This window comes from Camarhynchus parvulus, chromosome 23 (genome assembly GCF_901933205.1).
Source record: "Camarhynchus parvulus chromosome 23, STF_HiC, whole genome shotgun sequence".
NCBI classification, from domain to species: domain Eukaryota; kingdom Metazoa; phylum Chordata; class Aves; order Passeriformes; family Thraupidae; genus Camarhynchus; species Camarhynchus parvulus.
This window is the reverse complement of record NC_044593.1, coordinates 3453535-3478099: the sequence shown is the minus strand read 5'-3', so window position 1 is coordinate 3478099 and position 24565 is coordinate 3453535. Positions and strand designations below refer to the sequence as shown.

Below are 24565 nucleotides of genomic sequence, written 5' to 3'. Positions count from 1 at the left end.
TACAAGATCAGTGAAATATCCACTTTCAAGGCACCTTGTGTCCTATGGCACCAATTTTCCCCAAGTTCTAGTTCAGGTCGTGTTCCTTCAAATCTCTCCTACAGCAACAGAGATGTGAAAGAGAGAGGAAAAGCATTCATAAATCCTCCATTAATAACCAATACCAAATTCTACTAGAATTTGCTCAAAAGGAAAGAGAATCAATTGCTGTCTGTTCTCGCTTCTTTAAGGCAGCCTTATATTGTTTCTAACGAAACAAAAATCAATATGAAATTCTTCTTATGGTTCATTTTTTAAAGCTCAATACCAGCTGGGTAATTTGGCTGACAATTATGAATGATCTGTTGTGTCACCAGCCCGGGCTCTGCAGCCCAGCCTGCAATCATGTGTTATTGCTTGCAGGTACATCTCTCACTATTGGTTTGCTCTCCACTCTTCTGCAATGATCATTCAGAAATAAAGGGAATTTGCTAATCAATCCCATTGACTTGAAAGCAACAGTTATTAATGCCTTCAGTTTGTTGCTGGCTTCTAAACTTTTCGAATCCATTAGCTACCAGCCCCCATTGATTACAAACACACCCCCACACTGCATTGGCTTTCCAAGAAAAAAACAAAAAAGCAAACCAGAGCTTTTTGTGTCCCTTTCCACTGGAGGCACAGCGTGGTGGGAAGCCAGCACGAGATGAGCAGGTAATTTCACCACAATGACTTCCCTTTGTGAGTAAAAGTGACAAAGCTATTTTTGAAGTGCCTCATTAAAGATGACTTCATTTCATTTCCAAACAATGCATTGTTCTCTCTCTCCCCTCGTGCCTGCGCTTCCCCAGACCCACACGCTCGGATCCTCACACAGCTCCTTTCTCCTCAAGGTTTCCAGAACCACCTGTTGGGCTCCTGTTGCTGATTCCCCAACTTCTGGGACTTTGGGACTCTGGCCGGGCCCTCCCCTGTTGGGGGAGACCCTCCTGGAGCAGTTTTGTGTCAGGAAAGAGAGACACACTGCATCTTTTCTGTCTTTAGGTTCTGGTTTGTCAGAAGCCAGGACATGTCTCTGGCTGTCTTGGATGGCGCAAGCGCCTGCCCAGGGCGCTCAGAGACCTTGGCACAGAGCCCAAGACTCACCTGTGGCTTTGATTTTGACCCATGGAGCAAATTACCACCTCTATATGAAGAATTACATGTGTGGAACAGGGGTTTGATGCCTGCCACTCTTAAAAGATGCTTTTGCTGTGATTTTGCGCATTTTTTTACCCTGATTATTTTCCTGTGATTTTGCCCTATTTTTCCCTGATTATTTTTTTCCCCCTAACAGGAAAATTACATTTAAGTGTAATGCTTTTCCTGTGATTTTGCCCCATTTACACCCTGATTTTTTTCCCCCTTAACAGGAAAATTACATTTAAATGGCCAGGTCTGAATTTAGAGAGAACACTGTCAGCACAGAGCTATGGGATAGACTTACCAGCCTCTGCTCTGAAGTAGGTCACAGCAACTGTCACAGAATCCCTTCAAACCCATTTAAAATCCAATAAGTCTAAGGAAAAAGACCCGTGGAAATGTATCTAATTTGCAAATCACATTGGCTGGGCTCAATTCTGCAAATCATTTAAACATGTTCTTAACTCGACACTAATGAATCAGCTTAGAGAAGTCAAAGATACTTGAAGATCAGATCTGAAGTGCTCAGCATTTTGCACCATCGCATCCCACAAGAGGCAATGTTACTGCAGCAGACATTGGTGGCAGTCACACCAGTCACACTGTGCAGGGGAGCCCCACACTCCCCCAGACGTTTCAACCTTGAGCCATTTCAAGTTTTACCAGGAGATAATTAAAAAATAAAAAATTTAAGTCTCCGAACAGGAAACTTTGCCATTTTTCAAGTGCAATTTACAAGATGCTGAAAGGGATCACTGTGTTTCATTTTGTGAGGAAGGAAAAAACACCAAAACCACTTTATAATTCTCTGGCATTCAGATGCCCTAAATATATCCAGCCCTGCCAGGGAAATCTCATGCTTAGAGCAAGTCTAACATTAGCTGCTCCTCCTTTCAACTGAAAATATTCCTAAAAACATCTGATGGATCCTAAGAGGATCATTCATTGTGCCCCAAAGGCTGCACTGAAGCAGCCCAGAGAGGGGGTGGGATGGGATCAGCACTGAGGAAAGGTGAACCTGCATCCAGCTCCCACAGCACCATGCCCAAAGGCAGGAGAATGCATCCCTTCCATTCCCTCTGATTTGCAGCACAGCACCCCAGGGATGTGCCTCCCATGGGCTGGGTTTCCTCCTTTTTTTGGGGCGTACAAAAAGAGATGAGATTTGGAGAACAAGAGGTGGTGGCTTGGACAAGACAGAGGGGAACTTTGATAGAGGGGACTTTGCTTAAGTGCTTTGTAATTTCCAATAATTGCCAAAAAGTGGGAGGTGGTGCCTTGGCCTCTGTGCTTTGCCAGGTGGAAAAAATAAATTCTTGATGTGGATAAGGGAGGATGAGCAGAGCCCTGGGGGCTGCCTGCAGGCACCTGTGCACTGAGAGGAGCCTCAGCCAGCAGCAGCATGAACAAGGAGATTTCTGCAAGTTCCAGGAAGCCTGAAGGATTCCTCACTGAGACAGGACATGGAAAACCATGGCCCTAAGGAGAAGAAGAGCATGGATGGTGGGGGAGAAAGCTCCTGCAGAACCCAACCAATGCACTTTTTGTCACCCTGGCACCCACAGAAGACCCAAGGGTGTGCAGTGAGTCCTGCCCTGAGCCTGCTCCAACAGCAGAGAGGATGAACTGCTTAGAAAAGTAACTCAGCCCTTCTTGGGAGAGGGGAAACGAGCATCAGTGCTTTTCCTTATTAATGGCTTGTGATCTGGAGCATGTGATGTGTGCATGCAATGGTGGGCTGGAGAAGGGATGAGAGAGAGGAATTCCCTGAAGCCATTTCTGCTTATCCTCATTCTTGCTTTTGGAGCATCCTCAGGGATTGCCCTTCTCACAGAGGAGTAACTTTGGAGGAGAAAGAAGGTGACACAGTCTCAAGGAGCTTATTTACAAGTGTTCTTTCCTAAAGATCAATGTGTTGAGCCTGGTGAAGAACGATTTCAATTTTGCCTTGAAAACTTGGATCAAACCCTGCTGACGGTGCAAACTTCCCTGCCATCCAGAGATTAAACTTGTTCTGCTTGTTTTTAATGGGGGCCTGAGTGCTTTGCTTGCCAGAGGCTCTCAGCACCGTGCTCCCTCTTGGAGCAGAGTCTGAGAGCACCCTGCAGAAATAATCCAGTTGTGGCTGCTCAGGAGGCGCCTGATGCATCAGCACCGAGCTGGACCCGGGAGCTCCCCACAGGACACAACTGCAAAGCCTTCAGAAAGCTGGGAAAACTCCAATTCCTATAAATTTAAAGGGCTCTCTCTCTCCTTTTTGGACATAAACCTCTGATGTTTGTGGATTAACTTTCCTGACAGGGGTAAGATGTGCTTCCCAAGCCTGTCCCCAGTGCAGACCAGTCTGTTTGGCATTGCACGGGGCTCTTACCTGGGAACAGGAATATGTGCAAACTGTGTGCAAAGACAAGACAAAAAAAATACAGCAGTCAAACAAATTTGATTTAATTCTGGATCACTACAGGCTCTTATGACCTTGAATAACAGGCAGTGATTGAGAGTGTGATGGCAGAGCGAGGACACAAGTGTCCTGTGCAGAGCCTGGGTTTACAAGAGGTCTATATTCAAACATCCAAAGCAATTTATAGCCAGAGGTACCCTTGGCACACAGCATCTCCTGGGAGCTGACTGTCTGGCTGAGGCTGATCACCCTTGACTTCACCTAGAGCTGCTCACTCCCTGAGCCAGCAATCAATCCTGCAGGCTGCTGGCCCCTGAGGCTGCTGGTTGGGACTGAGCACTCAGGAAAAGCAAGGGGCTGCTGCTGGAGTGAATTCCTGCCTCACCTCAGGCCATTGAACCTGCCTTGTAAGGAATGTGCACTCAGGAAGAGCAAGGGGCTGCTACTGGGGTGAATTCCTGCCTCACCTGGTGCCACTGCACCCGCCCTGTGAGGTCCATCTCCCACCAGGGTGAGAGGAATGAGGGATTTGTCTTTACAAACCAGCTGTGGGTCTGCTGGTAGATAAAAGCAGCACTGAGAGATAAAAGAAACCATGGGAAAGGCTGGTCCTACATGATGGTGATGCCTTTTTGGGACAACCTATAAACAGAGGCCAGACAAAATTAAGAGAATAAAAAGCAGTTCTATTTATTGGAGAGCCTTCAGGCACATTTTGGGCAAAACCCCCCAGGGGCTGCATCCAAAATATCCAAAATGGACAATGGGTCACAGGTTTTCACACTTTTATAAGTTTGGGCCATTTGCGTACTGGGGGTTCATCTTCCAATTACAGTTTCAGCTAATGAAGTCATTGACCCCAAGTTTGCTGCCCTCAACTCACTTTTGTTTCCACCTCTCAGGGCCTGAGGCAGAGAGGTCTGCACCTCACTGAGACAGTGAGATCTGCTGTACCAGAGTGCAGCACGTTTTTAAAAAAATGGTTTCTTTTCCATCTCTTGGAATTAATTTTCTCTGTTTTCCTACCACCATTAAAATGCCAAATAAACATCAGATTAAAAAAAATTAAAAGCAGCATTTCTTTCTTCCTCTGAATAGTAATACACACTCTCTAGGCCTTGCTTGCCAGGCCTGGAGAGGAATCGTTGTGTCTGCCCAAAATGGGACAGCAGCAGCTCACACTGTGTGTGGAGTTTGGAGTTATACACTAAAGAATTACAGGATTACAACTATATGAAAAATATAAAAGCTAAAATAAAAATATAAAAAATATAAATTATATAAAATATAAAAATATAAAAGCTGAAATCCTGAGGCATCACGGGGAGCCCTGGAGCCCCCCCAAGCCAAGGCTCCTGCCCCTTCTGAGTCCCTCCCCACCACCCTGAGCATGGGGTGTGCTGCTCTCTCTGTGCCTGCTCTTCATTTAGCCTCTGAAGTGCAAAGCCTTATTAAACTCATCCTCAGTCACTTCAGAGTGGCAGCTGAGGCTGCCACGCTCCGCCAACCGCTGATTTATTAGTCAGTTCTGCAAGACTTTAATCTACTCGCAGGGTTTTTCCTTCTCTTTTCCCAATTCATAAATGGGTATCTTTATATTTAATCTCTAGTCAAACTACTCTGTACTTGACCTTTAAACTGCTACATGAGGGTGTGTAATTGCCTCTCTCCAGGCCACATCTGCCCGCTGGAAGTGGCTGAGCCCCAGGAGGGCAGAGCTGGGATATTTTGCTCGCCCCCACTTTCAGGCTGTGGCTCACTGAAATATTATATGATGATTGTGATGGCTTTCCTGGAAAGAGATGTATTTGCTTCCAGTCAGTGAAGAAAAGCATCTGACTCCCCTGGTGGGATGTAGAAATAAGTGTTAACGGATCTATTACATGTGATTTTGCCTTTCATTTATTAAAAAACAGCCACTCAGCCCAGTCCAGCATCAGCCTCCCCCCATCCTGGGCAGAGTGGGCATCACACCCCCAGCTGAGTCTTGGATACGATTAAATGCTTTGGGGGATAAAAAATATAAAATTAAAATGGTGCAGAACACATAATTTTGGCAAGACCTTACTCTCCCATTCCCCCAGGGAATGTTTATAAACCAAAAATAGTTATGCAAAATTATGCAATTTTTGTTTTGTTTTATACTATAAAAAGCCAACACAAAGTGCTTCTCTGTGTACAAATACTTTAAATATCAGATGCTTACTGGACACAGTTCTGGCTTTCCCTTTACATTTGGAAAAAGCAAACGCTTCCCATGGAAAAATTATGGAAATAAACCAGGAAGGGAGGCTCGTTATTTTTCCAAGGGATTTTCACACCAAGTTTCAATATGCAAGTCACGCTCCCACCATGGAGGACTGTGCACAGATACAATCTAGTGAAGATTTTGTGTACACTGTGTAAAATAAAGCCACTTCAGCTTCATTTTGCTTGTGCTAAGAGCTGCTTAAATGTATTATTCTCCTGCCTCATCACCAAGCAGAAACAACGCACAGAAACAGCAGCAAAATTAAATTAAGGGATTTAGCTCCAATTTAGAGCCACGAGAAGAAAATGTCCTGTATGAGGCACCTCCAGAGCCTCTGCTGGGGGATCTTGGAGCCCTGCATCTGCTGCACTGCCATAAGGAACCGTCTGGAAATGGTTTCCAAAAAAAGCCACCCACAGCTTGGCCTGAGGCACATCATCTTCCATCCTCCTCCACGGGGATGTCAGCAGCTGCCCAAGGTGCTCAGTGGCACCAGCTGGAGGGAAAGGTGTCTCCCAGCAGCAGCAGCAGCAGCCATGCCCAGCATCACTGCTGGGATTTGGGAGAAGCAGAAAAAAACCCCAGAAAACCAGAGTGCAGCACGTTTTTAAAAACCCGGTTTGTTTTCCGTCTCTTGAAATTAATTTTCTCTGTTTTCTTACCACCATTAAAATGCCAAATAAACATCAGATTTAAAAAAAAAAATTATATAAAAAGCAGTATTTCTTTCTTCCTGTGAATAGTAATACACACTGGAAGCCTCCCACACTCCCCTTTCAATCTACAAATCCCCACGTGCTGTACAATCTCCTTCCCAAGGGAAAGAACCTGGACCCATTCATTGCTTGCAAAGCTGAAAAGTGCCAAAATTAACCCAGACACTGGCAACTGGGAATAAAAGGGATTGAACTGGTACAATGGTCTGGTTTAGGGTGTCTCACAGCAGCTTAAAACAAGGCCACTGGAAATCCTGCTCCAGAGGGTCTTGTCTTGGTTTGGAAAGAGTGGAGTCTGCTAAGGAAGGCAGGAGCCTCCCCTGAAATGGAAAATGTAAACTCCCTCCCTCCAAATTGTTATAGATTTTAAGTTAAGGAGCTCTCAGGCAAAAATATGGGAGCAGGAAATAACAGTTCTTTATTAAGGAAGAAAATAAAAGGATAAAATAAAACTAAACCAACACTGGCAGAGTCAGAACCCAAGCTGACACCCTGTGGGTCAGGGTGCTGGCAGCAGTCCCATTGGAATTGTGGCTCAGCCCTCCTGCAGTGCCAGGGGTGGTTCTGCTGGAGCAGGGATCCTGGAGAAAGGTGCAGTCTCTGCCTCTGGAGATCCAGGGCAAGAGGCAGCTGCTGTTCCTCTGGGCAATCCAGTGCAGGAGCCGTGCTGGTGTTCCAGAATCTCCAGATTCTATCCGGGTAGGAATGCTTGGCTCCTCCCTCTGGGCTCCCATCTCCCAATGGGATGCTGTAGTTCTTATCAGCCATGCAGGGACATTCAATGGCTGTTATCAGCAGGTGTCCCCTCCCGAGGGAGGAGTGGGTGTGATCACTCAGAGAGAGAGATAAGGAAAACTGCCCACTTGACAAAAGACAACTGCCATACAGATGGGAATGGAATACAATGTGCTTGGCAATCCAGGACAGCTCCTAAGATCCCCATGATCTGAGCTGGGAGGCAGGAGCTGGTGGTGGTGGCTGATGGAGTGGTTCTCCCTCCATTGCTTTCACTGGACACAAACAGGCCTTGAGAAACCAAACATTTGTATTTGAGGGGGGTTTTCTGCACTACCCCCAGCCCTGCTGCCTGTCAGATCTGTGGGTGCTGGGCTTGGCACTGCCCACTGCAGCAGGACACAGCCAGGAGCAGGCAGGACACTGGGAATTCTTATTTCATTATCCAGGCAGGACATGGGGAAAAGTGGGCTCTGCAATTCTTACAAAGACTGGGGTTTGAGGCTGAAACTGTGGGAGATGCTCGGGGTGCTTGCAGGTAACCACAAGGAGTTTGGCTGAGAGGTGAACACAAGGATCATCCCAGCCCCTGAGCCACCTCAGGGCAGGATCTGGCACCCCCTGTGCCCTCTCAGAGCCCTGCCCAAAGGTGGGATCCCTCCACAGCTCAGGGTCAGCTCGTTTTCCTCTGTCAGGCATGTAATTTGTGCCTCCACACACTAAACACTCCTCATTTAACATTTCACAGCATCTCCTGTGGGCAGCACCCCCTGCCATGGGAGAACTGCTCCCTCCAGCCCCCCTCTCCCTTCCCAGGGCAGGGATCCCCTTGTGCCCACACATCAGGCCAGATTCTGTTCCCAGTGGGTACAGCCAGATCCACCCACAGCTTCTCACCCAACATTTACACTTCCTCTGGACGTGCTGGAACAACCAAGAAATTTGCTGTGAATTGGAAATGGGCCGGAATTTGCAGGGATTGGGCAAAACAACTGGCTGCAGCTGGCCAAATTAATTCCCAGCCTAATTCCACTGAAGTGGAATTTATCAGGCATTTGAAATAACGTGATCTTTTCTTGCCCTTTGCATGTGTAGAAGGAAAAGGAAAATAAAAAAATAAAGGTATTAACAACTCATTTCCAATCTTTGCATGGGTAATTAGCCATGTGGGGAGCAAAGAGCCCTGTGCACTCCCCAGGCTGGCAGGTGCCCAACCGTCTGCTGTGCCAGTTGGTACCTTTGTTCAGGAGAAAAAGGAGCTGCCCTGGCTGGGTCTGTACAATGGGCACGTGCTGGGGCTGGCAGGTCACAAACAGGTCACGTGAGAGTGGAGCAGAATGCCATGGAGCATACCAAGTTTCTTTGTAAACCGGTTCCATGCAAAGATAATAGCGAGCAGAGGCTAATGCTGCAGTCTCTAATTTTCTTGTCTGACTAAGCAGGCATAATTTACACCCATCAGTTGCAAATGGCTTCTCCCACCAATCCTAAAGATAGAGGACTTTTTTTTTTTAAGGGTAAAAAAAAAAAAGAAAAAAAAGATGATTTCCTACCTCTGCAGAAAGAGGATGAAAAACACATGCAAGGGCTGTCTGACACAAATATGTATTTTCACTCAGCTAGTTCAAAGAGATCATCTCGCAGCCCAGAAACAGGAGACCTTGATGGAACCAACTGGCCAAAACAGCTTCTTCTGTCAGATATGAGCACAGGGGGTGATAAAGACAATAATTTGAACTGGTCTTACTTAGTCATTTGCTCCCTGTTGCCCTTTTCAGCCCGTTTGACACGCTGCAATTGTACACATTCAGCTGCTGCTGCACGGGGCTGACAATCAGCCGGGATGCACGTGGCTCCATTCCACAAGCCCCGGGGGATCTGTCACCTCTCAGGTGCCAGGACAGCTCTGTCCCTGCTCACAGCCTCCACATCACATCCAGAAAGGCCAGGCAGGTCTCTGCACCCTCCCTTGTTCGCCTTCCTGGGGTGGCTCTGTCCATTGGGAAGTGTCTGGTCCTGACTCCCAGGGCACCAAGATGCCCTCAAAGGCAGGGGCTGAGCAAAGGGGCCCTGCCAAGGGTGCCCAGGGAGTGTTGGGCTGCACAGGGTCCATGCAAGAGCATGGGTGGAGCTGCCCCAGCACCAGAGCCAGGGTGGCTGAACCATCTCCAAAACTCCCACCTCCTCATGCCACCCATGGGTGCCACAGTCCCACTGTGCCCTGATAGGTGCGGCATCCCTGGTGCAGAGACCCTGCAGGGCACCCTCAGACAGGGCAAACTGCAGCAAAACTGATTAAAAATAATTAGATTCACACCCTTTTTATGGTGCCACAGCCCCACTGTGCCCTGCCAGGTGGGAGCAGCCAGATCCTCAGGGTCTGGCATCCCTGGTGCAGAGACTCTGCTGGGTCTGTGCCAGGTGTGTGACACTCTGAGCCTGCAGGGCACCCTGGCACAGGGCAAACTGCAGCAAAACTGATTAAAAATAATAACAAGAATCACACTCTTTGTTATTGTCTCATTCAAAGAGGCTCCATTAGCCTCAGCTACACCAGCTTGAGGCAGGAAAGTCTGGGAAATCTCTGTGGCCGTTGTTTGAAGGGTCATTGTGCACTCCCAGCACAGGAGGGAGGAGGGGAGGAGGGAAGGAAGGAAGGAAGGAAGGAAGGAAGGAAGAAGGAAGGAAGGAAGGAAGGAAGGAAGGAAGGAAGGAAGGAAGGAAGGAAGGAAGGAAGGAAGGAAGGAAGGAAGGAAGGAAGGAAGGAAGCTGCTGACGCTGGGAGCTGGCCGGTCCCTCTCCCGCTGCTGCGGGGTGGGTTGGCACGGCGGGGGTGATGCCAATCGCATCAGAGAGCACCGAGAACCTTTTGATCTGCTCAGGCACCACGCGGGGCTCTGATCCGAGCTCAGCAGCCAGCCCAGCCAAGGAGGGAGCGCAGCCCTTGCTCCCAGCCCCTTCCCACCCTCCCGGCTCCTGCGGGGCGTCACTGCTCTGGGTTTGACAGGAGCTCGCGTTCTCCCAGCGCGTTCTCCTGACTTTCACAATAATGTATTCAGCAGAACTGGATACATTTCAAACCAGCTATTATACCGCGGTATGTTCCAACACAAATATATGCAGCGTAGCGAAGCAACAATTCTGTGAGCACCGCACAGGCTGCAGGAACCCCACACTGCCTGCCCCGGACAGAGCAGCCACACCTTCACCGCGGGAATTGATTGGAGAATAAACCTCGGAAAAACCTAAACGGGAAACTGTAGCATTTGCAGGGAATCCCAACGAGGGGAGAGAATGATGAGGAGGACCCCATTGATATTGATATTGATATATATAGAAAGATATAGATATATAGAAGGTGAATTAATTATTTTATTTTATTATATTACATTACATCTAAACTGAATCTGCTGAGCACTCAACTCCACACGCAACTGCACAGAACTGCACCCCAACTCGTGACTTTGGGTAAACAATCTCCATATTGCATTCTACTTTTGCACAAACACAGGCACAGCAAATGATAAGAATTGTGTTTTTGTTCTCTGAGGTTCAGAGAACGCGAAACCCAGAAATGTTCTTGGGAAGAATTGTGCCTTGCTTTTCTCTGTGGAGAGAAATGTGGGGCTACAGGAGAGCAGGCCTCTTTGGGATCAGCTGCCCAGCAGCACAGCACAGGATTTGGCAGCACTTCCCTCTGCCCTGGCCCCACCTGCCTCCATCCCAAGCACATAAACCATGCTCACAAAACAAACACAATGCCTCTCCCTTCCAGATGCATCGCCGAGTAGAGAGTGGGAATTTTCCCTCTTCCCTCCGCCCCACAACAAGCCAAATGTAACACAAATCGCAGTGAGTTTGTGGGGGGGGAAGGCGGATGGCTGGGGTTTGCTTTTGCTGGAGCTGCTGGAGCGTGGGTGGAAGCATCACCTCATCCTGGCTGCTGGCATGGAGTTAAACCTCTCCTAAAAGAGGCACCAAGGCACAGAGTTAAAGCCTGGACCAGAAGAGGCACAGAGGCACCGAGGCACAGAGTTAAAGCCTCTCCTAAAAGAGTCACCGAGGCACGGAGTTGAAGCCTGTCCCAGAAGAGGCACTGAGGCATGGAGTTAAACCTCTCCCAAAAGAGGCACAGAGTTAAAGCCTCTCCCAAAAGAGGCACCAAGGAATGGATTGAAGCCTCTCCTAAAAGAGGCACCGAGACACGGAGTTAAAACCTCTCCCAAAAGAGGCAGAGGTATGGAGTTAAAGCCTCTCCCAGAAGAGGCACAGAGTTAAAGCCTCTTCTAAAAGAGGCACCAAGGAAGGGAGTTAAACCTCTCCTAAAAGAGGCACAGAAGCACAGAGTTCAACCTCTCCCAGAAGAGGCACAGAGTTAAAACCTCTCCCAGAAGAGGCACAGAGTTAAAGCCTCTCCCAAAAGAGGCACCAAGGCATGGAGTTAAACCTCTTCCAAAAGAGACACCGACGTACAGAGTTAAAGCCTGGACCAGAAGAGGCACAGAGTTAAAACCTCTCCTAAAAGAGGCACTGAGGCACAGAGTTAAATCTCTCCCAGAAGAGGCACCGAGCAGACCCAAACTCCTCTGGCAAAGACAGCCTCAGCATTCCTCAGTGCCAGCACAGCTCCTGATGGTTACACCTGAGAGGAATAGTGGATTTGTCTTTCCAAACCAGCTGTGGGTCTGCTGGTAGGTAAAACCAGCACTGGGAGATAAAAGAAACCATGGGAAGGATTCCACTGATTGCTGAATGGAAAAAGATATTTGATTTTACAAATAAACTGTAGGTTTGGTGAGAAATGAAATTGGACATTGAAAGATGAAAGAAACAATGGGGAAGAAAAACCTCTAAATTCTTTAAGAATTAAAAATTAAAAAGGAGGGTTGTACATTAGAGGGGAATCTCTGGGATCAGGTGTTCTGGGAAGTCTGAACCTCTCAAGTACCTCAGAAATGGGGAAAGAGAGAAGAGAAATGCAGCTGGGAAATTGGGATAAAAAGGAGGCTGCATTCTCCAAAAACTGGAGAGGTCCCAGGGGAATGCCCCATGGCCTCTGCCTTGATTGGAATAAAGTTCCAGGACTCCTCTGTCTCCTGTTTGGACATAAACCTCTGGTGCTTGTGGGTTAATTTTCCTAACACACCCAAAGGAATCCTCCTTTCGGTATCTAAACTTGCCATTAAAACCTCCAAATCTGCTGTGGCACAGCTGCAGGAGCCAGGATTAACCAGAGTGTTGGAGTGCGGGGTGAGAGCGGGGAGGAAGGACGGAAAGGAGGGATGCTTCATAATGGATCTGCGAACCGCAGGCTTCAATTCAATTTAGCAAGGCATCAATCAAGCTGCGGGTGTCACAGCGAAGGGCCGGAGCCGGGACGGTTTCAGTAGAGGGCACTCAAGTCCCAGAAATCCGCATTTCCCAGGTACATTCCCTCTCGGATGTTTTAGGAGCCGACTTCGGCACATGAATCTCGGTAATGCGAGCACTGAGCCTCATAACTCAGATTGATTGTGGTTCTATTAGAGCTGATGCATATAAATCTAAACAAAACACATGTGGATGGAGCTAATTCCAACGAACCAGTTTAGATACCATTACAGAAATAAAGAGAAGCCTCTTTTTCTTCATTAGTATTGAAAAATGCTATAGCTATAGAAATGCTTATGTCTCTTTCTGCCAGGTTCATAGTTCTGCCGCTGCTCTAAAGCATTAGTCTGATTTGAAAATGACTTTCTTCAATCAGCATTTTCCTCTAGATATTAATAACCTCAACACTATTTCCCACTTTTGCAAGTGGTTCCCTTTCATACTCAAAAATAAGAAGTCTTAAATCAGTGTCTTGAGAACACCCATAAACCAACAGCTTTATTTGTAGGTGAGAGGGCTGAATTTTTGTGTATATAAAACCCCCATAAGATGTACACAAATTTGTGGAAATCTGACCTGTGTAATACCTGGATCTCTAAATACCACACATATTCATAATAAAAACAGCAGCAGGAAAAAAATAACATCTAAATATCTTCTCAACAAACTCAAAATAACCAATCGACCTCTCCTCAGTGGTACACTATGTTCACAAGTTATAAATACACCAGAGTTTGCATTAATTGATACACTCTTAAATGATGAATTACCACATTAAAGCTATTTTCACAGCACTTATGAACTGGGCAAATATCTTGTATTTTTAGCATTGCTGTAACAAGTCAGCCAAAGCCAAAGCCCTTCTGCTACCTTTGATCGTCCTCAAGGCACGGCCAAAGATTCCTGAGGAAAATCCTGACTCAGCTGGGTGTAAATCCTGTTCCCCAGGCCAGCATCCCACTGGGCAGCACTCACCTGTGCAGCAGCGCCCAGCCAGAGCTCTGGGCCCAGGAGGAGCTCTATCAACATTCCAGATTCTTCCTTCTTCTGTTCAGCCATCCTGCCTGGGCTGTAATTGTCCTTCACAGCCTGGCTCTGGCTCCAGGGGAAATCTGGCCTGGCAGTTGAAGGTCACTGCTCACTGGTTGGAGCTCAGGCAGCCCCTCCATGGGCACCAGAGAAATTGTGTCTTTGTATGGGGAAAAAAAAAAAAACCCAAGCAGTGATTGTGCAACACCTGAGAGAAGTTTCCCAAGTGCCCTCTTTGTAATCCTGTCACAGAGCAGCCCTGGGTGCTGCCCAGAGAGAGAATTGCCAAGGCACACAAGAGGGACGGGCTGGGGACAGCGTGGGAGTAAAAAGGGAGGGACACACAGCCATGGTGGGATGGGGACAGTGTGGGAATAAAAAGGCGGGGAAACACAGCCATGGTGGGATGGGGACAGGGTGGGGATATGGGAATACAAAGGGAAGGTGACACAGCCATGGTGGGATGGGGACAGTGTGGGGACACAAAGGAAAGGTGACACAGCCATGTGGGCTGCTCTGCTGAACACCTCAGGTTGCTTTGGGAAGGAGAAGCCATGAAAGCCCACGAGCAGCCCTGGAGTGCTCCTCTGCCTGTGCCCAAGCTCGATGATGTGGCAATTTCTGGTACAGGATTATTTCAGTCCTGCCCTTTCTGACCTACACACAGGAGATGAGGACTGTCCGTGACCTCTACACACCCATCTGTCACTAATCAAATAATTTAATACAAAATAAACTATTTGTGCTGGCTCTGCAGTAGGATCCAGAGGCTGAAGCTGAGGCTGGAGTATTATCAGTGCCTGGTACTGACAGAAAGGCAGGAAGCAGCATCCCAAACTAACAGAATATTTCCTCCCAGCTACAGTTTAATTTAAACACTCCACAAAATCAAACCTCTGCTCCGTGTGCTGGAGTCTGCAAAGAGCAAAGAACAGCCACAGCCGAAACAGCCCTTTTTACCTGCTCCCTCCCAACAGCTTTGTGGGGCTTTTTTATCTGCAGGTGCAAAGAGTCACCAGGTTGTGACATTTAATTTTATAACAAGTTCACAGAAACAGCTGTCCTTCACTTAAGCAGTATTTAAAGAAATTTTCTTCTATGCCCTTTTGCTAAATCTTATCCATGCTGGATGTCAGGAGGGATAAAAATATCCTTAACACGAGCCACTCTTTTCTGTAACCAATTTGGCACAGGCAGGAAGGTTCGGGCTGGGAGCTGGAGCCTCGGCCCTGCCCACAATCAACACCAACAACCCCTCCTCCGAGCCTGGAGGGGCTGAGCAGCCCCTCTGCCTCTCTGCCTCGGGGCTCAGGAAGGAGTGAGACGTTCCCTCCTCCACGACACGGGGCTGAGACCCCAGCTGCACCTTCCCATCGCACCGGGGCGGCACCGCAGCATCTCTGCGAGGGGCTGGTCCTGCCCTGGCCGTGTAGCCCGAGATTTTTCCAGTTTTTCCGTATGATTCCGTGCTGATGACTGCTGTCACACTCCCTGGCCGATCCCCCACTGCTGCTGTCCCATCAGCCAGAGCCCAGACACCGCTGCAATGGGGAATCCCCCGCGTGTCCACCTCCCCGCAGCGGTCCCGCAGAGGTGACAGCCAGCAACTTCTCTTTGAGTTGTAGATCAATAATGGCTTGCATTATTGCAGTGGTCCTCCTCCAGTCCACACAGCCCGGCTCCCGAAGCCTCCTCCGGGATGGGGTTCTGGAGATCAGCGTTTCAGCATGCCGACCCTGCTGCTGGGGAAAGCGATGGGCAAGGAAAATTAAAAAGATGAGCAGATACAGAGTAATAGTATGTTTGTAAGAAAATTAAAGATTTGCTCTTCAGCTGTTCCAGGCTGGAGTGAGCAGACAGCTGGCAAATGGGAACGATTGGAAATGATGGAATAGATCAAATTATTTAAATGAAAAAAAAAAAAAAAAAAAAAAGAAATTCACCCTAGCCTGGCCCAGCACGTTGACAAAGCAGCTCCCGGTCCGCGGCACGGGCAGCCCTTTGTCTCTGTCACCGAGGTCATTAAACTCCGGGCGCTCCGACCGCTGCTGCAGCGACCCCGGCCCCGGCCAACCCCGGGATGCCGCCCCCAGCCCCAAACCCCCCTGCCCGGCCTTTCCCGGCTCCCACCGGCGGGGACACCGCGACCCCGGGGGCATAAGGGACACCCGAGGGCTTGGGGGACACCGCGACCCCGCGATCTGCGGGACAGGGCTCTGCCGGGGCCAGAGGGAACAGAGGCGCTGCCGGGACCCCCGCGACCCCTTCGCCATCGCCCCCCGCCCCGCGGTGCCCTCCGAGGGTCCCCTTGGCATCCCGACCCGGGGGAGCGGGCGGGTGCCGGGTGTCAGCGGCGTGTCAGTGTCGGGGTGTGTGTCTGTCGGGGTGTGTGTCGGGGGGTGTGTCGGGGGGTGTGTGTCGGGGGTGTGAGTGTGTCGGGGGTGTGAGTGTGTCGGGGGGTGTGAGTGTGTCGGTGTGTGCACGCTCCACTCCGGGGCTTTGCGCGAGCCGCGCATCAGCGGTAGGAGGGGACAGAGCCGCTCCTGGGGCGCACCGGCAGCCCCGGCTCCGCAGGTGCCGCCCGACCGGCACCGGCACCGGCACCGCACGGCTCGGTCCGGAACAGCCCGGCTCGGCTCGGCTCGGCTCGGCAGGGCGCGGAAGGGAGCGGCCGGAGCTGTGGCTGCCGCGGGACGGGCCGGCGCGGCCGCTCTAAGATGTGCCATGAGCCGCCCGGCCCCGGCGCCGAGCGGCCGCTCCTGAGCCCCGGGCAGCAGCCGCCGCCCCCGTCCCCGCTGCCCCTGGGGCCGTAGGGCCGAGCCGGCCCGCGCCCTCCCCAACGATGCCCCATCTCTGGCCGGCGCTTCGCCGCGTCCTCTGGGAATACTGGGCAGCGCTCCTGGTCGGCGGCTTCTGGGGACAGAGCTCGCACGGGATGCCGCATGTCATCCGGATCGGTAAGGGCTGGCGGCGGCCGCGGGAGAACTTCGGGGCCGGGCGGAGAGCGCGCTGCCCGGGGGATGCGGTACCCGGGGCTGCGGGATGCGCTGTCCGGTGCCGGGGCGGAGGTTCCCCGGGTGAAGGATGCGCTGTCCGGTGCCGGGGCGGAGGTTCCCCGGGTGAAGGATGCGCTGTCTGGGGCTGGGGACGCGCTGCCGGGTGCCGGGGCGGAAGGTGCCGGCGGCGCGGCGAGGCGGGGGCTGTGTCCCGGAACGGAGCGGGCAGCGCTCCCGGTGCGAGCAGCCGCCCCGGGCGAGGTGCGATGGGGGTGCCGGGCACCTTGCGAAGAGGAGGGGAGAGTGCTGTCCCTCTGCCCCTTTCCCCGGGGAAAGGGAACGCTTTGCTCCGGAGAGGAGGAATGCTTTGCCTCTGGAGAGGGAGGCTGCTGAGCCCGCAAAGACAGGGGATGCCGAGCACCCAGAGAGGGGGGATGCTGATTCCCTGGAGAAGGAGGATTTTTGCTCACACAGATGGGGGATGCCGAGCCCCCGGAGAGGGGGATGCGGAGCTTGTGACGAGGAGGGCTGCGGTACCCGGAGCGAGGAAAGCTGTTGAGCCTGCGGCAATAGGGTGCTGTGCAGGGGTGCTTTGACCCAGGGCTGGATGTGCCCAGAACGAGGGACAGACAGCCCGGAGGGGCCCGCGGCAGCGAGTCCCGCTGCCTGGAGGATGCCAGTGGGCTGGCTCCGCTGCAGCTGCTGCTGAGGACCAGGCGTGTTTCATTAAATTGCTGAGGTTCTGGGGAAAATTAATTTTTAATAATGTTACATAAAGTAATTGCAAGGATAACATCCTGGGAATGAGTCTGCGATCTTTCTTTTTCTAATTAAACGAGATACTTGTTTTAATCATGTCATGTAAAGAACGGTGCTGATTTCTGTTACATCCCATGCACTTTGCCATTAGTACATATTCCCGGGGATTTGCTGTCTGCCCACTAAAAATTACAAGGACAGGTTTACCTGCCTTTTGACAGTTCAAATTCTAACTCAGAGAAACCAGTGAAAACTGAATAGATTTGTGAATAATTTTAACTGGGAAAAAAAAAAAGGGTCTTACTTAAGCCAGTGCAACTGCACAGCAGCAATGTGAAAGCCAGAAAGAGAAAAATACTGCTCCTGAGGGACAGGTGCTTTTTGAAGTGAAACACTGTCACCTCCAGCACGGCTTGAAGTGGTTGCATGGCCCAGATCGTCTCATGGACAAGGACTTGATTCCTGCAGGGTGAGCATCTGGTCTCCCCCAGACTTCCATGAGTGGGGTGCTCCAGGCAGATGTTATCCCGTGCACATTGTAGTGCCAGGAATATCGGTGGAAAAGGTTAATGGATCTGCCTCCGGGCCTGGGGCCCTGGCGGCTGCTGAACTTTCACCAGAGCCAAGCTGTTTAGTATGCTCAGCCTCCTCCTGGAACAGCTGGAAATGTTTTGTGCCACACAAACCCCCTCCCAGGAACGCTCCGTAGCTGCTGACAGGGCTCTGCCAGTCCCACTGCAGGAGCGGGGAGGAGGCGTCCTGCTGTGAGACCCCCCCTCCTGTGTCACCAGCCTGTCCCCACCGCCAGCCCCGCAGTGCTGGGGTGTTGGAGTTTCCCTCCCCGGCAGGTCCCAGGGCTCTGATCGCCTTTGGGACCGACAGCCGTGTGCGGGGGGGCTGTGGCAGCTGGGCTGCCGGGCTGGCAGCTCCTCCTGCTTCGGGCTTGGCAGCAGCGGGGCTGATTCTTGGTGGCCAGAGCCGGCTGCTGCCAGGCTGGAGCTCCGAGGAGGAGGCCAGGGGCGGTTGCAGATGTGGCAGATGCTCGTGGGGAAACGGGCTGGGGCCGCTGGGGCTGGCGGCTGCTGAGACTCCGGGGAACACTCGCCTGGCTCATGGGGGATATTCAGGATACTCAGGAGTATCCCTGGGGGCTCTGTGGAGATGTTTAGTCTCGACTCTCAGTGCCTCAGTTGTCCTGAAAATGGGTTTTCCAGCCTCAAAGCAATTGCACAAAAGGACAGAGGAGATTTCAATGCAGAGACTGCCTGCCAGCCCTCCACGAAAGCACTTGGGTCTGCTGCAGCTCTGCTCCCCTTCACCGGGCAGGCAGGGAGGGATGGAGGAGGTAGGGAGGGATGGAGGAGGCAGGGAGGGATGGATAGAGGTAGGGAGGGAGAGATGGAGGAGGCAGGGAGGGATGGAGGAGGCAGGGAGGGAGGGATGGAGGCAGGGAGGGAGGGATGGAGCAGGCGGGCAGGAACGGAGGAAGCGTTGCCCACTGCAGGAGCACAGCTGTGCCACTGCCAGCACTGCCGTGCCTTCCACAGGAGCGGTCTGGCTTTACCTGCTGAGAAATCCCACTACAGTCAGCCCCTCATCGAGCCACCTTCTTGATCACTAAAGTAAGAAACTTAAAAGATCGGGAAAAAGCTTTAATCGGGGCTGCAGGGAGATCTGTGTTTACCCTCTCTCTCAGCTAAAACTGGCATCATTCTGTGACCTCTTTTTCAGCCCACTGGAAAACTGCAGCTTCTTGCCCTGCATCACTTTGTGCAAAGATGCCCTGGCTTTCAAGTAATTATTTTAATTATTAGGTTATGCCAAGAAGCGCAGAGCACTTAAGTAACTATTGGTTTAGCACTGAAAATCAAACCAGAGAAAAAGCAGGTAACTTCTCAAAGCTCTCTCTTTTTTCCTTGTGAAGCTGACTATTAAAATAAATACAGGGAGAGATATCTAAGAAAGGGAAGAAAAAGCCAAAAGCACTCTTTCTCTCACGAGTAAAATATAAATATTTAATCTACACATCTAAACATAATCTATACATGCACATGTACAAAGAAAATCCGTGCCTTGTTACGATGGGTTTTTAAAGCAGGAGTTTGTATCTGAAGCTTCTTCAACAGCTGCTCGGTTATTACGCAATCTGTTAAATATTTGAAAATGCCGTATCAGAAAACACCACCCGAGCGCTCAATTCAGCTCCGAGGTGCCCTGGAGCAGAGGCAGAGGAGGGTGCTGGTGAGAGGAGCTGCCCGTGCTCGCCCCGCTGGGGGATCCTGCGCTCTGCCCGCCCTCACTGCGGCTGAGCCGGGCACTCCACACCTGGCACCAGGAGCCGCTGAGCGTTTGCACTGTCGCAGCTAAGGGAGTGCCAGGCGGTGCTTATGGGACCGTGCAGAGCCCGTTTGTCTAACCCAGCACTCGGATTAAAAAGCAGTTGTAGCACCCTTCAGCGCACAGACAGAGGCTGATGCCATTTTGCAGAGCTGATGGCACCGTCCCTAACAAAGCAGGGCGGGATGGCTGGGATGGGTGGAGCAGGACTGGCGGCTCCAGCAGACCCATTTTGTTGCTGAAACATCATGAGGGGTTCCTCTGAGTGATGCTTTTGAGTGATGATGTGTTTGTGAGACACAGTGCGGATCGGATGCCAATGGGTTGAGATCAGTAAATTGTAAAGAACAGACCCCTGGCACTGGGCAAGTAGCAGGAGCTGGATCTGGGGGGTTCCTGAGTGGGTTTGCACTCAGGATTTGGATTTGGAGGGGTCCTGAGTGGGTTTGCATTCAGGAGCTGGGTTTGGGGGGTATCCTGAGTGGGTTTGCACTCAGGAACTGGGTTTGGGGTGTCCTGAGTGGGTTTGCACTCAGGATTTGGATTTGGGGGGTCCTGAGTGGGTTTGCACTCAGGATTTGGATTTGGGGTGTCCTGAGCAGGTTTGCACTCAGGAACTGGGTTTGGGGGGTGTCCTGAGTGGGTTTGCAGTCAGGAACTGGGTTTGGGGGGTATCCTGAGTGGGTTTGCACTCAGGTGCTGCTGAGGAGGTGACACCACTCTGTCCTGCTGCCATCATTGCCCCTGGCCGCCCCACTCCTGCCAGGAGTGCCCCTGATGTGCCCCATGTGTGGGCAAGGGGAAGGATCCCACTCTTCCCTTGGGTCACTCCAGCCCCAGCTGTGTGCCCCTCTGCAGGAGGAGTGTGCCAGGCCAGGAAATGGGTTCATTTTCCTTGCTGTATTTTAAAAGGCATCACCTCCACGTCTGGATCCTCACTTTTCTACCAGGATTTTACTGAGGTTCTGTTCCTGCTGATATTTGTGGCAATAATCCCACCTCAAGCATGTCTGACAGTCCCACTCCTGTATCTCTGAGCAGGATCAGTCTCCAGCAAAGCTTTTAAACAAACAACCCTGCGTGAGGAATTTATCGGATTTTATTTCTTGTAGTGTCTTTCGAAGCCGTGTTTGTATAGAGAAGGGGTCAGAGCATTGATTGTTTGTATGATTTGCAAGTAACACAGAAAATACAATCAAATTGGAATCCGTGTGAGAAAAATATCATTGATTATTTTACACAAATACACAGAAAACAAATTCTGTGGATAATTATGCTGCTCTGTGTGATTGGCTTTTCTGAGGCTTATTATGCCTGTCAGGAATTTTATTTTGAAACCACCTTCCCACACTCTGCAAATGAAGTTGTATTTTTAAAAATAAAGCAGAAACAGGCTTTTCCAGGCTGAAAAGGCAGCACCCAAGGGCTGGGAGCTGCACATCCACAGGGGACATGAATGCTGGAGTGGGAATCCTCAGCAAGGCAGCTCCAGGGTTTTTCTACCTAGTGACCAGAGTAGCCAGAATTCTTTGGGGAGGCTGGCAGGGGATGGCAGCAGGGTGGTTTTAAATCACTTATTGCCTTTGTAGCTTCTGCTGCATTCCCTTGGGCATTTCTGTGACCGTGCACCCACTGCTCAAGCATTTCATGGTTGATAAAGTTATTTCAGGTCATGAGACGCTTTGTGTGTCAGATAACACATTCTGGTAATTTCAGCAGGATAGGAGGGCGGCAGTGTAAATTGTTTGGTGGTAAATGAATTCTGAATACATTTGAATAACAATGTTAACTCTTTATCGCAGAATAGTCTAATTATTTGATCTTGGCATTCTCTCGAGAACTTCATACAGGAAATTAAGATCAAACCACACAGCAGAAAAGAATAGACCCTCATTTATCACGAGGCAGGAGAGACACCAGAGCAGACAGCTCCGTGCTGGGCTGCTGCCCCCAGGGCACTTGGGCACCCTCGGGATGGGGGCAGCAGGGGCTGGGCACGGCTTGAGGGGTGAGGGAGCCTTGGGGGGCTGGGTGTGTGTGGAGAGAGGTGGCTGCACATCTCCTGACACCGGGACACTGTGAGACACACCGGCACACCCTGACACATACCAGGACACACTGACACTCACCAGGACACACTGACACACACTGGGACACACAGACACACTCACCAGGACACCCTGACACACTCTGGGACACACAGACACAGTGATGCACACTGGGACACACAGACACTCACCAGGACACCCTGACACACACTGGGACACACAGACACTCACCAGGACACACTGACACTCACCAGGACACACTGACACACACTGGGACACACTGACACTCACCAGGACACCCTGACACACACTGGGACACACACACTGGACACCCAGGACACACTGGGACACCCTGACACACCAGGACACACTGACACACACTGGGACACCCTGACACACACCTAGGACACCCTGACACACACCAGGACACACTGACACACCCTGGGACACACTGACACACTGGGACATGCTGACATACGCTGGGACACTGTGTCACACGTGCCTGCGGCACCTCCTCTCGTGCTGCAGTGTCACGCCTGGTTTTACCCCCAGCAGGTGCAAATCCCCCTCTCTGACCCGAATCTCTGCATCTGGTGTGTTTTTATTCATGAAGCCAAGCAGAGGCTGATGTTGTGAGGAGGTTCCTGTAAACCCTGCCCGGAGCGACACTGAACTCATTCTGTCCCCGGCAGAGCTGGCTCCCTTTTCCCCGGGCAACGAGGCTCTCCTTGGGTACAGAGCAGCACTTGCAGGGAATCAGCGCTCCCGACTGACCCCCAGCCTCCCCGCCTGTCGCGATATGCGCTGGCGCCCAGCCGGGCCCCGCATCGGCAGAGGGCAGTGCCCCGCCGCGGCTCCCGCACCTTCCTGCGGAGCAGCGCGGATCCACAGCGCTCACACCGAGCTGTGCCGGCTGAGATACGGTGCTGGAGATGCTGAGGTCTCCTGCCGGGCAGAGCGGATCTCCAGCGCTCACACCGAGCTGTGCCGATGGAGATGCTGGAGATGCTGGAGATGCTGGAGATGCTGGAGATGCTGGAATCTCCTCTCGGAGCAGTGGGGATCTCCAGCGCTCGCACAGAGCTGTGACAGAAGAGATGCTGGAGATGCTGGAGTCTCTCCTCCCAAAACAACACAGATCTCCAGCTCTCACACGGAGTTTTGGCAGCAGAGATGCTGGAGTCTCTCCTCCCGGGGCAGAGCAGATCTCCAGCGCTGGCACCGAGCTGCTGGAGATGTTGGAGCCTCTCCTCCCGGGGCAGAGCGAATCTCCAGCGCTCGAACCGAGTTGTGCCAGCTGAGATTATGGAGATGCTGGAGTCTCTCCTCCCAAAACAGCCCGAATCTCCAGCTCTCACACGGAGCTGTGCCAGTAGAGCTGCTGGCGACGCTGGAGTCTCTCGTGGAGGAGACCCGCCCGGCGCGGTGTTTGTAGCCAGCATTAAGCCTCCTAATCCGGTGTAATGTTTGTCTCCACCAGTTTCGCAATCTCCTTCGCCTCCTCTCGGCTGCAGCTTCACCGCGATGCTGTCTGGGCTGTTCCCTGTGCACAGCAGAGTCTCTGGGAAAGGCAGATAGCGAGTTGAAAGCACCGGAGCCACGGAGGGGGGATAGAGGCAAATGTTGAGAGGAGCTGAGGGCTGAAGGAGAGGATAAGAACTGCTCTACGGCAGGAACAGGAGTGCTGTGCCCCTTGGAGAATCCAGCTCGGTTTGCCAGGCAGGGATTGTCGCAGTGTGGGCCGGTGCAGAGGGGATTTCAATGGGATGGGGGTTCATGCATTGATACATCGATTCGTGTTATTGACAGTGAAACCAGGGATGATGTGCTGCTATTTACCACTTGTGATAAAGACTAAAACAGATGCAGGTCCTTAGCACAAGCGAGAGCTCTTAAAGCAGGTGGAGGGCTCAGCTCATTGCTTTGTCATTGCTCCTGCACCAGCTTTTCTTTGTGCTTGCATTTGTTAACCCTTTCTGCCTCCTCTCACCCCCCTTTGCTGTGCTGCCCCCAGGGAAGCCACTGCTCAGGTTTGCACTGTGAGACTCTCACCTCGCCAGCATTACCTGGCTCCTTGTGCTTTAAACCTGCAGCGAGACTCTGAGCATGAACACACAAATACGGATGTGACTGCTCTGTTATTTCTGGCAGGGAAGATCATCAGCACAACGTGGTTCAGCTGCAAACGGCTGAGGAGAGCGTGGGGTACCCCTGCGTCAGAGGCAACCCCAGAGCTGCTCTGAGCTTCCCCCACGCTGCTCAGCTCTGCAGCACTGGCAGGAGGAGAGGAGAGCAGACACCAGCCTTGGGCACCACACAGTATCTCTATTATTTAATACTTCAGTCTAGGGACCTTGTTAGACTTCGGCTTTTTTGCTGTGTCCCAGCCAACAAGCTGCACTCCCCCGTGTGGGGTCAGATTCAGAGAATAAAAATCAGTATTGGGAAGTAATAAGGGAACAACTGGCACATTCTGTATCAGCTTGTTGTGCCTGGGACATTCAGCACAGCAGTGTGACCTGGAAAGCAGCAGGAAGGACTGGGCTTCCAAAGGCATGGACCCTGTGGGGGACGTTTGGAGAAGTTTTTAGGCACAGATAAACCAGCTAATACCAAAGGCACAAAACAGAGACTTAAAATTACATAAGTGTTCAGAAAAATTCGTGAATTTGGGCCTCGCACTTTGCTCATTGCTCTGGAATTGGGCACTGGGGATCCCCTCTAAGGGGTACCCAGCTCCCCTGGGACTGGAGCGCTCAGTG

The 24565-nt window shown here is 51.3% G+C and overlaps 1 protein-coding gene across 2 annotated transcripts in view; it reads left to right on the top strand.

Annotated features, from left to right (window-relative positions):
- The first annotated feature begins 16454 nt into the window (after nt 1–16454).
- GRIK3 (glutamate ionotropic receptor kainate type subunit 3) overlaps nt 16455–24565 on the top strand; it is a 124580-nt gene continuing 116469 nt past the window's right edge. For both annotated transcript variants that reach the window (XM_030964669.1, XM_030964670.1), the window contains exon 1: nt 16455–16620. In XM_030964669.1, the coding sequence (XP_030820529.1) occupies nt 16506–16620 (115 nt within the window). In that variant the 5' untranslated portion in view covers nt 16455–16505. The remainder of the gene's footprint in view (nt 16621–24565) is intronic.